At 66.0% G+C, this 12,951-nt stretch overlaps 5 protein-coding genes across 5 annotated transcripts; 1 reads left to right on the top strand and 4 right to left on the bottom strand.

The window, feature by feature from the left end:
• Positions 1–2,750, top strand: ABZ1 (4-amino-4-deoxychorismate synthase; the record flags this gene model as incomplete). Its single annotated transcript, XM_076652432.1, has 9 exons — positions 1–125; positions 191–377; positions 445–699; positions 769–1,059; positions 1,116–2,170; positions 2,229–2,305; positions 2,362–2,445; positions 2,505–2,582; positions 2,641–2,750. Coding segments are annotated over 9 exons (2,262 nt in total), but the record flags the coding sequence as incomplete, so codon positions are not given.
• Positions 2,751–3,126: 376 nt separating this feature from the next.
• Positions 3,127–4,778, bottom strand: JCM10292_000470 (quinone oxidoreductase family protein; the record flags this gene model as incomplete). Its single annotated transcript, XM_076652431.1, has 9 exons — positions 3,127–3,170; positions 3,237–3,391; positions 3,456–3,462; positions 3,566–3,651; positions 3,729–3,810; positions 3,873–4,115; positions 4,194–4,314; positions 4,425–4,559; positions 4,620–4,778. The coding sequence occupies 9 exons, from the start codon at positions 4,776–4,778 to the stop codon at positions 3,127–3,129; spliced, it is 1,032 nt and encodes a 343-aa protein (XP_076502042.1).
• A 524-nt stretch (positions 4,779–5,302) lies between these two features.
• On the bottom strand, positions 5,303–9,618 carry JCM10292_000469 (uncharacterized protein; the record flags this gene model as incomplete). Its single annotated transcript, XM_076652430.1, has 4 exons — positions 5,303–7,174; positions 7,233–7,385; positions 7,457–8,552; positions 8,624–9,618. The coding sequence occupies 4 exons, from the start codon at positions 9,616–9,618 to the stop codon at positions 5,303–5,305; spliced, it is 4,116 nt and encodes a 1,371-aa protein (XP_076502041.1).
• A 618-nt stretch (positions 9,619–10,236) lies between these two features.
• On the bottom strand, positions 10,237–11,069 carry JCM10292_000468 (glutathione S-transferase family protein; the record flags this gene model as incomplete). The annotated part of the gene is made up of 3 exons (XM_076652429.1): positions 10,237–10,437; positions 10,511–10,624; positions 10,701–11,069. 3 exons carry the CDS (start codon positions 11,067–11,069, stop codon positions 10,237–10,239), a joined length of 684 nt encoding a protein of 227 aa, XP_076502040.1.
• A 627-nt stretch (positions 11,070–11,696) lies between these two features.
• On the bottom strand, positions 11,697–12,552 carry JCM10292_000467 (uncharacterized protein; the record flags this gene model as incomplete). The annotated part of the gene is made up of 3 exons (XM_076652428.1): positions 11,697–11,811; positions 11,884–12,327; positions 12,386–12,552. The coding sequence occupies 3 exons, from the start codon at positions 12,550–12,552 to the stop codon at positions 11,697–11,699; spliced, it is 726 nt and encodes a 241-aa protein (XP_076502039.1).
• Positions 12,553–12,951: the final 399 nt, after the last annotated feature.

Genomic DNA, 12,951 nt, shown 5'->3' with positions numbered 1-12,951 from the left:
ATTCTCGACTTTCACGACTCGTACACGCTCAACCTGCTCAGGCTGGTGCACGAGCTTGCGCCGTGGTGGGACGAGCAGGCCTGGAAGGAGCGCGTCGTCGTCACCAACGTCGACTCGCTGTCGTGGTCCGTCTGCCTCAACCGTCCCTCGCTCCTTCAACTGATGAAGCTGAAATGTCGCCGCTGCACAGGGATTCATTCGTCCAAGACACGCTACCGCACTTTGACTGCGTCGTGCTCGGCCCTGGACCAGGCACGCCCCACCGATCGAGCGATTTCTCCTGGCCCAAGCGTCTCGTCGAGGAGCTCGGAGACCGCTTGCCGCTCTTTGGCCTGTGCCTCGGCCACCAGGGGCTTGCGACGACGTTCGGAGGCAAGGTGCGTGGCGTCACATTCGGTTTCAGGAAGACGGGCCGAAAACGCGTGCTGACTCTGGTCGTCGCAGGTCGTCAAGGCTGCGGCCCCGAAGCACGGCCAAGTCAGCCGCATCACCCACAACGGCACCTCCGCGCTCTTCCGCAAGGTGCCCAACGCTTTCGACGCCGTACAGTACAACAGTCTCGTCGTCGACCCCGACTCGCTGCCCGCCGAGCTCGAACCTCTCGCCTGGACCCAAAATGCGGCGGGTGCTGGCGCGCTCGAGATCATGGCACTGCAGCACAGGACCAAGCCGCTGTGGGGCGTGCAGTTTCACCCAGAGGTGTGCAGGCACCGCCCGTCACATTCCATATTCGGTCGCATTCCGCTGAGGCCTTGCGCGTGTCAACAGTCGATCTCTTCGGCCTACGGCGCGCAACTCATCGACAACTTCCTCCGCTCGGTCGTCGACTTCCACCAACGCCCGTGTCGGCCGGACCTCCCCGCCCAAATCCTTGAACTCGCCACTTCTTACCGTCCCAAGCCTTCGCTCTTCCCTGTCTGTGACGCGACCGGCTCGCCTCGCTACGAGCAGCGGACACTTTCGCTCGACGTGGCCGCAGGCTGGACGCCACAGCTTGTGTTCGAACAGCTGATAAAGGGCCAGAGCCCGCTCGGCGAAGTCTGGCTTGACTCGGCGCGTGTGCGCACCTCCCCTCTTCCTCGCCGTGAACCGCTCTCACCTCATGTTGTCCGTAGCCAACCGGCGAGTCGCAGTATTCGCACCTATTCACGCCTCAGACAACGTGCTCGTACTCGCCGTCGACCCGCACGTTCACCATCCGCTCTCCGTCGTCCGCACCCTCGCGCGTGTCCATCCTCCCGTCCGAGACTTTCTTCAGCGCCGTCTCGAAAGCGCAGTCATTATTGCGCACGAGAACTCGTCCTGTCGACAGTACCGCTACAAGCGTCCCGATCGGCTTCGTCGGGCACGTCGGCTACGAGATGAAGGCGGAGACGATGCCGCTTTCAGGCGGTCGTGGCTCGGACGCCGCAGCGCAGACCGGCGCCGAGCTCGCCTTCGCCAGCCTCGTCCTGTCGTACGCGCACGAGACGAGCACCTGGCGTGCAAACGGGCTCGTGCGCATTGCCGACGACTGTGTCGGCGAGGCGCGGCACGGCGGTGTAGCGCCGCTCGTTGCTGAGGTCGGCGTCACCGAGGACGAGTGGGACTCGTGGATCGCAGCGGTACAGGCTGCTCTCAAGCGAGCTCCTCCTTCCCATCCCTCCCCCGAAACTCAACCGCTTCCCACCACCTTCTCGCCCGACCAGTCTCGAGACAGCTACATGGCGTCGATCGAATCTGCCCGACGCTCGATCATCGCTGGCGACGCGTACGAGCTGTGTCTCACGACGCAGTTCCGCTCGACGCTCCCGCCTTCCTCGCCGCTCATCGCCGACCCATACCCTCTCTACCTCACACTCCGAATGACGAACCCGGCGCCCTACTCGGCCTACTTCCACCTCCCGCAGTCTGATCTCACGCTCCTCTCGAGCTCGCCCGAGCGCTTCCTTCGCATCCACCGCGCCGGCCACGCCGACATGAAGCCCATCAAGGGCACTGTGCGGCGCACGCCGCTCGACCCGGTCGAGGACGAGCGCCGGCGCAGCGCGCTCGAGGCCGACGAAAAGGAGCGCGCGGAAAACCTGATGATCGTCGACCTCATCAGGAACGACCTGCTCCGCAGCTGCGAGGTTGCGAGCGTCAAGGTCGACAAGCTCATGCGCGTCGAGACGTACGAGACGGTGCACCAGTGCGTGCCGCGTTGATGACCTCTCACCGGCGTGTGCGCTGACTTGTGCGATTCGCAGACTCGTCACCACCGTCGTCGGCCAACTCGGCGAGGGTGTCAACCCGTTCGAAGCGATGGCCGCTGCTTTCCCGCCAGGTGAGCCTCGAGTTGAACGAGCCGTCAGATGCCAGTATTGACAGCTGCATCCACAGGCTCGATGACTGGCGCGCCGAAACTCCGCAGCCTTCAGCTCCTCGATGAGCTCGAGAAGCATGTCCCGCGCGGCGTCTACTCCGGTGCGGCGCTCCCGGATCGTCTCACACTCGGTGAGTGAGCTGACCGGCTTCGCACGCAGGCGTCTTCGGCTATCTCGCAGTCGACGGCGCGAGCGACTGGTCGGTCGTGATTCGCACGCTCGTCAAGCGCGGCCGCGGTGCGTCGTCCTCTGCGATTCCTGCACTCGTCCGAATCTGACAGCTAATGGCCTGCAGAGCTCTCGCTTGGTGCCGGTGGCGCTATCACGCACCTATCGGACGCGGCGAAAGAGTGGGAAGAGGTGCTCACCAAGGTCGACGCCGTCCTCGGTAGGACTTCCGCTTGATTACCGTCCCGCATGGCACTTCTGCTCTGCCTACCAAACCTGCATCATAGAAGCACCTCTCTCGCATGTCGCGCCTCAACGGCTCGAATGGACGATCCTCGCATTTAATTTTGCATACCCTTAGACCCTGGTCACCTCGCCCTCGCACAATTCATCTTGTCGTTGTATACTCGCCTACCTCATCCGAGTATGCGCTCAACACCGCATTGCAGTAGATTCATCTCTCGTTCCGGCGGACGACTCAGCCGGAGAATGAGAGACGCGATGTGCCACGAGCCCGCCGCGCCCGTCCCTCGCCAGACATGCTCGGAAGTACTGCATTGTTCATTTTCCGTTTCCTCTACAGCTTGTGTGCACCTCGACTGCCTTCGGCTAGTCATGCAGTCTTGACGAGGAGCTTGCCCGACGTCTTGCGGCTCGCTGCGTTCCTCCCGTCGTCAGTCCTGCAATTCGGTACTAGGTGGAAGCCAATGCACAAAGACGCACTGATGTCCTTGTGGGTCTGCCTGACGCCCTCGGTCGTAAGCGGGTACTCGCCGTGCACCGAGAGGCGGAGCTTGCTCTGCTGCACGAGGTCGAACAGCTCGCGCGTGTACGACTGGAACTCGTCGAGCGTGTGCACGTATTGGTTCAGGACGGGCCTGTGTGAGTCGTTTGTGAGTATGCAGAGCTCAGTCTCATAGAAGGATAGGAAGAGGGGCGCACCGAACGACTGCAGATGTAAAGCAGGGTCAGTCACGTTTGTCTCGGGAAATCGAGGGAGAATCTCGATAGCTTGAAGGACGATGAAAGCAGGTTGCGAATCGCCGACTCACCCTTGAGGTTCTTCGGGCCGAGCTTGAGCGGCGAGAACGGCGGGACAGGGCCGGAAGCGTTGCCGAGCGTCACGAGCGTCCCCTTCCTGCCAACGTGCACAGCAGGGAGGTCAGCTCTTCTCTACCTCCGACAATGATTCAAGAGAACCTGGCGCTGGCTTGCCTGCGGAGGAGCTCAAAGTCGATCTCGAAGGTGTCCTTGCCGACGCCGTCGAACACGGCGTGCACGCCGCGGTCGATGCCCTCTGCACCCAGCACAAAACGATTCAGCGCTGAACAGTGCTGCCTGCAGGCTGGATAGGCTCACCCCCGCCCGTGATCTTGTAGATTTCGCCGACAACGTCCCTCCCCTCTCCGTACAGCACGACATGGTCCGCGCCAGCCTTCTTGGCCAGCTCGGCCTTCTCGGGCGTCGACGTCGTGCCAATGACGGTCGCGCCGATCGCCTTGGCGAGCTGCACGAGGAGGAGGCCCAGGCCGCCTGCGGCGGCTTGGACGAGGATGAACTGGCCCGGCTTGACTTCGTGCGCCTCCTTGACGAAGGTGAGGGCTGTGCGAAAGGCGGATCCCAAGTCAGCTTCTGAGCGACTCGCACCTATAGGCCGAGAAGCAATCCAGCACAACGCACCGGTCAGACCCTGCGTAAGGACGGTCGCGGCGTCGCGCGTCGAGATGCCCTCGGGGAGCTTGGCCACCTTGTTGGCCTTTGCGAGGGCATACTCAGCAAAGCTACCTCCTGCAGTGTAGGCCTAGCCGGCGGCCACGCGGAAAGGGGTTAGCTCCGAGCACGCCTTCGAGTCGGAAAGTGGGGCAAGCGGAGAGAGCGAGGGGAGCGGGAACGAGAGAGACGACGACGTACGGCGACGCGGTCGCCGACCTTGAAGCCGTACTTTGCCTCGTCGACGTCGCTGCCCACGGCGGCGACCACACCGCCGCACTCGTTGCCGAGGATGAAGGGGAGCGCCGGCTTGTAGACGCCGCCGCGGAAGTACGTCTGCGGGTGCCATCTCGCTCAGCTCCCTCCGGGTCAAGCGCAAGGGGAAGTAGAGCCCACGTCAATGAAGTTCACGCCAGCAAACTCTGTCTTTACGAGGACTTCGTCGCTCGCGACCTTGGGCACGTCGATGTCGCGAACCTGGATCACGTCGATGTCGCCCTGTTCGAGGATCTGGGCGGCGCGCATCGACTGCGGGAGGGACTGGGCGGTGCTCATGGCTCTCGCGAGGGAGTGGGCAAAGTGCGAGCGAGGGGCAGCGGCGAACAAGTGGGGCCGAGAGAGTTGCTGACTGAGACGAGGCGAGAGCACGCGAGCGGATGAACGTGCGCACGAGCGGACACCTGGTAAAGCACTGGCAGACTCGCACAGACGGCGAGCAAACATGCGCCAACTGGACAGAGAGAGAGAGCGAGAACTCGAGAAATTGCCGCGGCTTCGACTTCGCGCGGGCGGGCGGACAATTGAGCACGAGCGGCCAATGTGTGCTCAAGCACTGCACCGCGACAGACAGATCAAGTGAAGCTCCCGCTGGAAGCTTGCGGAGCAATCTAGCGCCAGCGCGAGGGAGCTACCACGGCGCCGAAGAACGGTCGGCGACGAGGACGACAACGGCGTGTCTGGCATTGCGGGCAGGTGGAAACAACAGGTATGGCGCGCGAGGTCACAGATTGCGCGAGAGAGGAGAAAGAGGTACTGCCAGGAAAGAGGAAACGAAACCCAAGAGGAGGAGGGGGACAGGGTCACACGCCAAAGTCGGCCGCGAACTCAAAGTCGAGCAGGCCCGACCCGCCCCACCCGTCGTCGCCTGACCCTGCGTCGACGACGACATCGTGCTCGCGCCCGGGCGCAGGCGCGAATGCCTTGCCCGACGTGGACGACGTCCCGCCCGTCAACGCGGCGAAGAGGTCGTCGGCTTCGCTCGCGAACGCATCGCCGCCGAGCCCGGTGCTCACGTCGCCCACTCGCCCTGCGCGGCTCGGCGGCACCGAGAAGGCGTCGAGCGAGTCAAACATGCCGCTGAGCGCGGCCGACGAGCTCGTGTCGAACAGCGTCGGGCTCGTGACGTGAAAGTCCCCCGCGGCGGGCGTCGTGAACGACAGGTTCGCGAGCGGGTCGACTTCGTCGCCTGCGCCCCCGGTCGGCGTAGAGAGCGAGAGCGCATCGGCAGAGGCGGCGAGGGCGGCCTGCACGGGCGTCGCGGCAGAAGGTGGCGGAGCGCCCGATGCGGCGGGCGTTGACGGGCCTGCCGGCGGCAGCGGCATCTCGCGCAGCGAGTGTGGCGATACGCTCGTCGACGTCGAAGTCGACGTCGTACGCGCCGAGTTCGGCCGGAGCGCGCCGCTAGCGACCAAGTCTGGAGTGGACTCAGGCGCGCGAGCAGCGAAAGTCGGCGACGACAGCGTCAAGCCCGGCGGACTCGCCGTGACGACCTCGGCCAGCTGCGACGGCGTCTGCGTCGCCGTACCGGGCGTCGGCGCCCCGGCAAACGTGCCCGTCCCCTCGCGCTTACGCCGCCCAGGATCGCCTTCGCTCAACTCGTCCACCGTCCCGTCCTCGACGTCGCGCACGCTGCGCTCGCGCTTGCGCGACCCGGCGCGCGCGAGCTCGTTCGCTCCGGCAGACGCCGGCGGGCTCTGGCCTGGCGAGAGGTGCTGCATCGACGAGTTCGACGCAGTGCGCATGAGCAAGGCAGGGCGGGTCGAAGGCGTCTTGGTGCCCGACGGCGGGTCGAGCGTCGCATGCTGCTCCTTCGGCGTAGACGAAGTCTGCGGCGACAGCGGATTGAAGGCGCCGCCGTTGGCGACAGCTGCGGCTGTTGCGGGCGAGCCATGCGCCGACGAAGCAGCAGCCTCGTTCGAGTAGGGAAGGGGAAGGAGGCCCTGCATACTCGCCTGTTGTTGTTGCTGCGGCTGCTGCTGCTGCTGCAAGTCGAGACGAACGTTCGGCACGGTCGGCGAGGTGGACGGCGCGAGCGGGAACGACGTGAACGAGTTGGCGAAGATGGAGGAGAGGCTGGCGTCGGGCGGACCGGACGCTCTCGGGGCCGCAGCAACCGCTGTTGGCGGATGCAGGGACGTCGAGGGCGGGGGTACGCTCTGCGGCAGCGCATAGGTCGGTTGAGGCGGGAGTGCGAGCGAAACGGGGTGGATGGGCTGAGCCGTCTGCATCGCTCCGGCGGGAAGGCCTACCAGGCCGGCACCAGTCGGCACGAACTGCAGCTGCTGCGGTGCGGCGGGTGGGCTCGTCACTGGCGCATTGGGCGATCCTGCTGCCCTGGCGGGTAGCTGCTGGCCCGCCGCTGCTGAGCCAGAACCGCCCGGCGGCGCTGAAACACCGTTCGACTGGGCGCTGCTCGGCGCCGGCTGCTGCTGTTGCTGGCCTACCACAGGCGCGCCCATCGGAGGTTTCCCATTCGCAAGCAGCGCCTGGCGCGCCCCTCTCAGCGCCGCCTCTTTCTCGCGCTTCTTCAGCACGGCCGAAGACCACGCATCCTCGTACGGCGCGAGGATTCGCATGTACAGCTCGCGGAGCTGCATCGGATGCGGAGAAGGCGGTTCATGCGAGAGGTTGAGCTCGGCGCAGGCTCGCGGCCAGAGCTTTTCGGCGTCAGCCTGCGGGGCAGGTCCAGGTCAGTCACGGGCGGCGTGGAGAGCGAGGATCACAACGTACGCGCAAGTAGCCTTGACAGTGCCCAATGACGATCTGGCTCAGACGATGCAGATCGACAGGGCGCGAGTCGATAAAGTAGCCGCCTGGCGAGAGCTGTTGCGAGCGCTTCGCCATTGTCTGTCGCAGCGACTCGTGGAACTGCTGCGGCGTGATCTGCGAGCATCGCTCGTCATGAATCAGCCACCCGTCCAATGGGCAGGTAGTGAGCGAGAGCAATCACGCACCTGCGCCTGCATCTCTGCGAGCGTGGGCACGCCCGCCTGCTGCTGCGCCAGGACCTGGGTCGGATGTCTCTGCAGCGCCCTCTCTCGCTCCCTGCCCTGCTCGCCCGCCTTGTCCCTCTCAGCCGCAGCCGCCACCGCCGGGCCCCTCCATCCCTCGCGCTCCTCCATCTCTCTCCGCTCGCGCTCCATCGCCTCCCACTCTGCGCGCGTCTTGAACCCCGAAAGCGTCAGCACGGGCTGCTCGCCGCTCGTCGCGGGCTTGACGGCCGCCTGCCCGATCTTGGCGCGCGACGCAGAGAGCGCGCGCTGCGCCTGCTCGCGCGACGCGGCGGCCATTTGCGCGCGCAGGCCCGCGGGGAGGTCCGGCGAGAAGGAGGACGAGACCGTCGGAGGAGGGGCGTTTGGCAGGGGCGCGTGCGGGAGAGTCGGCAGGCCGGAAGGCACGGGCGGCGATTGCTGCTGCTGGGGCGGAGGCGGTGGTGGAGGGTGGTGCTGCTGCTGCTGATGCTGATGCTGCGCGGTCGCAGCGAGCGGGTACGAGGTCTGCTGTGCGTTCGGATGAGGCGGGATGTGCTGGTGTGCGTGCGCGAAAGAAGCTGGAGGTGCGGGCGCATACTGCTGCTGCTGCTGATGCTGCTGCCGCGACTGCGGCTGCGGCGGGAGCTGATATGTCGCCTGCGACGGCGGACGCTGCTGCTGCTGCCCGTACGCCGCCGCCTGCGCTGCCGCTTGCTGTGCGAGGGCATGGTTCGAGGCGGCGCGGTGGATCTGCTGATGCGCCTGACGCGGCGACGGGACGTATCGCGGCTCGCTCTGGAGCGGCTGCTGCGGCGGCTGGGCGGTGGTGTAGGCGTGTTGAGGCGGCGCCTGAGAATAGGGCATGGTCGAGTTGGGTCGCGATGGCGCTTGCTGGGGCGGATAGCCTTGCTCCGACATAGCCTGTTGTTGTTGTTGCTGCTGTTGCTGCTGTTGCTGCTGCTGCCGCTGCCGCAGCTGGCTCGCCCGAAAGTGCTCGACGAATGTGTTGACCTTGGCCGCACCGCCATGTGCGCGAACAAAGACCTGACACTCGTTGAGGAGCATCATCTCGCGATGTCTGCCCGGAGGAGCGGCGGGTCAGTCTCGTTCGAGCGCGGCAAGCCACGACATGGTACCATCCGGACTGACCGCAGCTCCCGCGTCTGCCGGTCCATCTGCGCATGCTGCTCCGGCCCGAGCGGCTGCCCATTGTCTGGGTACGCCCTCCCCTGGAGGACCAGCTCCAACCTGCCCGCACGGTGCTGCACCGAGGCGATCTCGTCCAGTCGTGCGAGGTGCGCTTCGAGCGCTGGTGCGGTCGGAATAGCTGCTTGCTGCTGCTGCTGCTGCTGCTGTGGTGGGGGCGGAGGTTGAGGCTGCTGCAGAGGGGGAGGGGCGGATTGAGGCGGCTGGGCCGGTCGTTGCGAGTACGCGGATGGCAGAGAAGGAGGTGGTCCAGAGGAAGGCGCTCCAGGTGTCGACTGAAAGCGCTGGGCGGTCGGGGATAGGAGCGAGGCGGAAGAGGGGACGGCGAGGGACTGGAGGTAAGGGTTGGCAGCGTGGTACGTTTGCTGCTGTTGCGGCTGGCCGACGAGCACGGCCTGCTGATCGTAGTGGTGCGAGTGCTGATTGGGCGGGGCGACAGAGGGTGGGCGCGAAGTGGAAGCGAGAGGTTGCGGTTGCTGCTGAGGAGGAGGAGGAGCGGACTGGGCGTAGGGGGCGGCGGCGGCGACGGCGGCGGGGTCAAAGTGCTGGACATGCGCAGACTGCTGCTGCTGGAGCTGGTACGCGGCGTGCACTGCCTGCCCCTGCGCCTGCGCGGGCTGCATCGGGACTAGTCCCTGCGCGTATCCCCCACCGGGCGGGGGCTGCAGCTGGGCGCCCGCGGCAACGTAGTAGCCCTGGACCGGCTGGTGTTGCTGGTCGGCGTACGGCCCCTGGTGCCCCTGCGGCTGTCCCTGCCACGCGGGCTGCGCGTGGGCGTAGACGGCGCCGGGCGGAGGAGGGGCGTTGGCCAGCCCTCCGGCGAGATGGGCGCCTGCGGGCGGGACATCGAGCGCCGGGTGATGGGGCGGGTGCGGATAGGGATACTGCACGCCCTGGTACAGCTGCTGGCCCGCCGGGTGGAACGCGGCCTGCTGCATCGAGCGATCGCTCGCTCAGTGCATGCACCACGCGAGCGGAGACGGCGCCGCGCGGGCAGGGCAGGGCCGGGACAGCCGACAAGTTCGTTCTCGACAAGCACGCGCACGCAAGGGCGCACTCTGGGCGCGCAGAGGGCGGCGCCGACGGGGCTTGGGAACGACGGCCGCCGTGCCGGCCCCCTCGTGCCGCTAACTCGTCCGTCCAAGTGTCCGCTCTGGCGGGGGGTGCCGTGCCATCGCAAAGTCTGCGTGTCTACTACGAAAGCTACCTCCAGCTCTGATCACCGCCTCGTGAGACTGCAGCGAGTCTGCGCAGAACCTCGGCTCTCATCTCATCTCGGACACGGCACAGCGCTCCTTGATCGCTTCCTTGCGTGCCGCAGCCGAGCTTCTGAGTCACCACCGTTGTTAGGGCGTTGGATGTAGTGGCAGTGGGCCGAAAGGAAGGTGTGAGGGGCATTTTCGCCTCCTGACAGGACCTTCTCAACTCCGACCCTCTCTGTCTCGCAGCAAAGCCGCTCTTCCTCCTCCTGTCAGGGGGCACTGCTGAAAGCGTAGCAGCTTGAACATTGGCCCGTCTATTGCGTCTATCCTCGCGCAGTCCTCCACGCGCAAGATCTAGCACTCGCACCCACGCGGCACCCCATTCTTCTGCTTCGGCACCCGCCCGCTCTCAAGGTACTTCCGCACGCCCTCGCGCGCCTCGAATCGCGCGTGCCAGGCGGCAAGAGCCGGGTACGGCTCGAGCAGCGCCGGGAGCGGGACAAAGAGGGCGAGGGCCTGGATGAGGTAGAGCAGGTGGAACTCGGCGTAGGACGGCTGCGGGCGCGGGTAACGGTCAGCTCTCCACGAGGCAGTGTGAGCGCAACAGGATGCGCGAGAAAGTACGCACGGTCGTGGCAGAGAGGAGGAAGCCGTCCTTGACCGCGCGGGCGGCAAAGAAGGCCTCGAATTGGCCAAGGTACCGCGGGACGGTCTCCTTGACGAACGGCTCGACGAGTGCGTCCTGTCGACGCGCAAACAGCCGAGTCAGAGCCAGCGTCGCGCGGATCTGAGGCGGCCGAAAGAGCACGCTAACGCACATGCTGCGGCGAGTAGACCATGCGGACATACTCGCCGTTCAAGTCCTCGCACGCGTCCTGGAGCATGTCGGCCTTTGCCACCTCGAGCGCGTCCCCGCTCACGCCCTCGTACCCGGCCACGCGCGCCAGGAAGCGCAGGATCGCGCCCTGCTGCACGAGGTGCGTCGGCTCGCCGCTGCCCGGGGGCGTGACCGTGAGGCGCGGGAGCTGCCCGAACGCGTACTCGGCGAAATCGAACTTGCGCGCCTTGAACGCGCCGACGTCGTTCGACTCGGTGTAGGGGACGCCGGCGTCCTCGAGGAGGAGGCGGATAGGCTCGCCGCGCCCGCAGATGGGGAAGTAGTGCAGCGTGATCGGCGTGTAGTCCATCGTCGGAGCGTTGATCAGGGCCAGGGAGCAGGAGCAAGCGAGGAGGGACAGCAGCAGCAGGAGCGGCGCGTTCGCAACTTTGCTTGGGGCGTCTCGAAGCGGCTGACTGAGCGCTGAGCGGGGGATCCGGGGCAATTCAAACGCATGCAGTCAGCTTGATGTATTCGACGAGCGATGGAAGCGCGAGCAAAGAGTCTGTGCAAGCGAGAAATAGCGAAAAAGAGTGAACGTGGCGAGGGAAAGAAGCATGTGGACGGCGTAATGTTCGTCGACACGGAAGGCAGGCGAAGTTGACGTGCTCGCATCCGCAGTACCGGCTCAATCCGCGGCGACAGGACAGTGCGATCTTGAGTTCCGAATGCGGATAGAGAGAGGCAGTGTGCTACAAAAACAGGAGATGGTGACAAGCGAGACCCGGCGGACAACTCTGGAACCGAGGAAGGGGGAGCGAGAGGACGACAAGGGGCGCGAACGTGTGCGAGCAGGAAAGCAGATCGGGAAGAGCAGTCGCGGAAGGAGAAGAGGAACAAGAAGACCCGGAATCAGTCACAAGAAGGGGGGATGCGGCGGGAGAGGCGGTGCGACAAACGAGGAGATGGGTTCGGCGAGTCGGACGGGGCGGAGCAATCACGAGTAGTTCGGGAGGACGTCGACATCCGGGTCGTAAGCGCGAGCCGAGGCGCGCAGCGAGGGGTCGCTCTCGAGGTACGAAGCAAGGCCGCCGTCGTAGTTGGGCGGAGCGCTGCGCGGCCGTCACCATCGTCAGTACCGCAGGTTCGGCGTGGGAAGTAGCACGGCAGCTCTGCAGACGCACCTGAGCAAGCCCGTCCCGAGCCCGCTGCCCGCGCCAGCCGCGAGCCTCTCCTGCTCGGTCCTCTGTCCGGGCGCGACGACAACGGCGGTGACCGTCCCGCTGCGGCTCCTCCTCCCGCCGCCGCTCAGCCAGCTGCCAAACCCGCCCGAGCCCGCCGGCGGCGCATTCAGGCTCATGCTCCTGGACCTGCCCGCCGTCGCGACGGTGGGTTCTGCGTCGCTCGCGTCGCCGCTGTTACCCGGCGTCGCCGCGACGACGTTGACGGCCGAGTAGTTGCCGAACGCGCGCTTGAAGACGCTCTTCGAGGGCCTGCGCGCGGCGTTCCACGCCTCAAGGCCGAGCGCCGTCTGCGGGAGAATGACGAGCGGAGTCGGGTTCGTCTTGGTCATGGTCGCGGCCATGGCGAACGCCGCGTAGTGGTCGCGGAGCTTCGGGCCCATTTGCCTGATTGGTCAAGGGTGAGCCCGTGCACTCGAGAATGGAAAGGAAGCGAGAAACGCACACTGCGCGGAGGTAGAGCGTGAGGAGGTGCAGCTTGCGCAGGACCTGGTGCTGATTGCCGCCGTTGGTCCACTTGGCGAAGCAGTAAGCGAGCACAATCTCCTCGGTTGTCTCCGGGTCGGGCGATGCGGCGAACAGACGCGCGAGCTTCTCCTGCGAGAGGCCCATCCTTGGTCGTCGGTCGGTCGGTCGGTCGAGGGGACGGACGGCGAGTGACGGCCGGTGACGCAGGGCGATCGCGCGCGTGCTCGCGAGTGCGGGTAGAGCTCGTCAAATAGCTCCGAGTGCACGTGCAGTGCTCTACACCGTGCAGAGCGATGATGCGGCCGATGGAAAGCGCCGGGCGAGAGCGCAGGTCGGTGCCCCTCACCGAGCGAGAGGAAGAACGCGGGCGTGGGCGGGGCCGGACACGCGCCGGGGTGCAGCCTGTAGCTCTGGAGTCCTCGCCAGGCAGCTCTGCGGTGCTCTTGCGCCGGTGTGGAGGCCAGAAGGATGCGGGAGAAGAAGCCCAGCTCCCGCGATTTCCGAGAGGGGATCGGGGAGAGGGGGAAAAAGTCTCCGAAGAGC

The sequence above is a fragment of the Rhodotorula paludigena genome (assembly GCF_050403205.1).
Source record: "Rhodotorula paludigena JCM10292 DNA, Rt_paludigena_JCM10292v1_ctg75, whole genome shotgun sequence".
Classification (NCBI taxonomy): domain Eukaryota; kingdom Fungi; phylum Basidiomycota; class Microbotryomycetes; order Sporidiobolales; family Sporidiobolaceae; genus Rhodotorula; species Rhodotorula paludigena.
The sequence above is the reverse complement of the archived record's forward strand: the minus strand, read 5'-3'. Positions and strand labels throughout refer to the sequence as shown.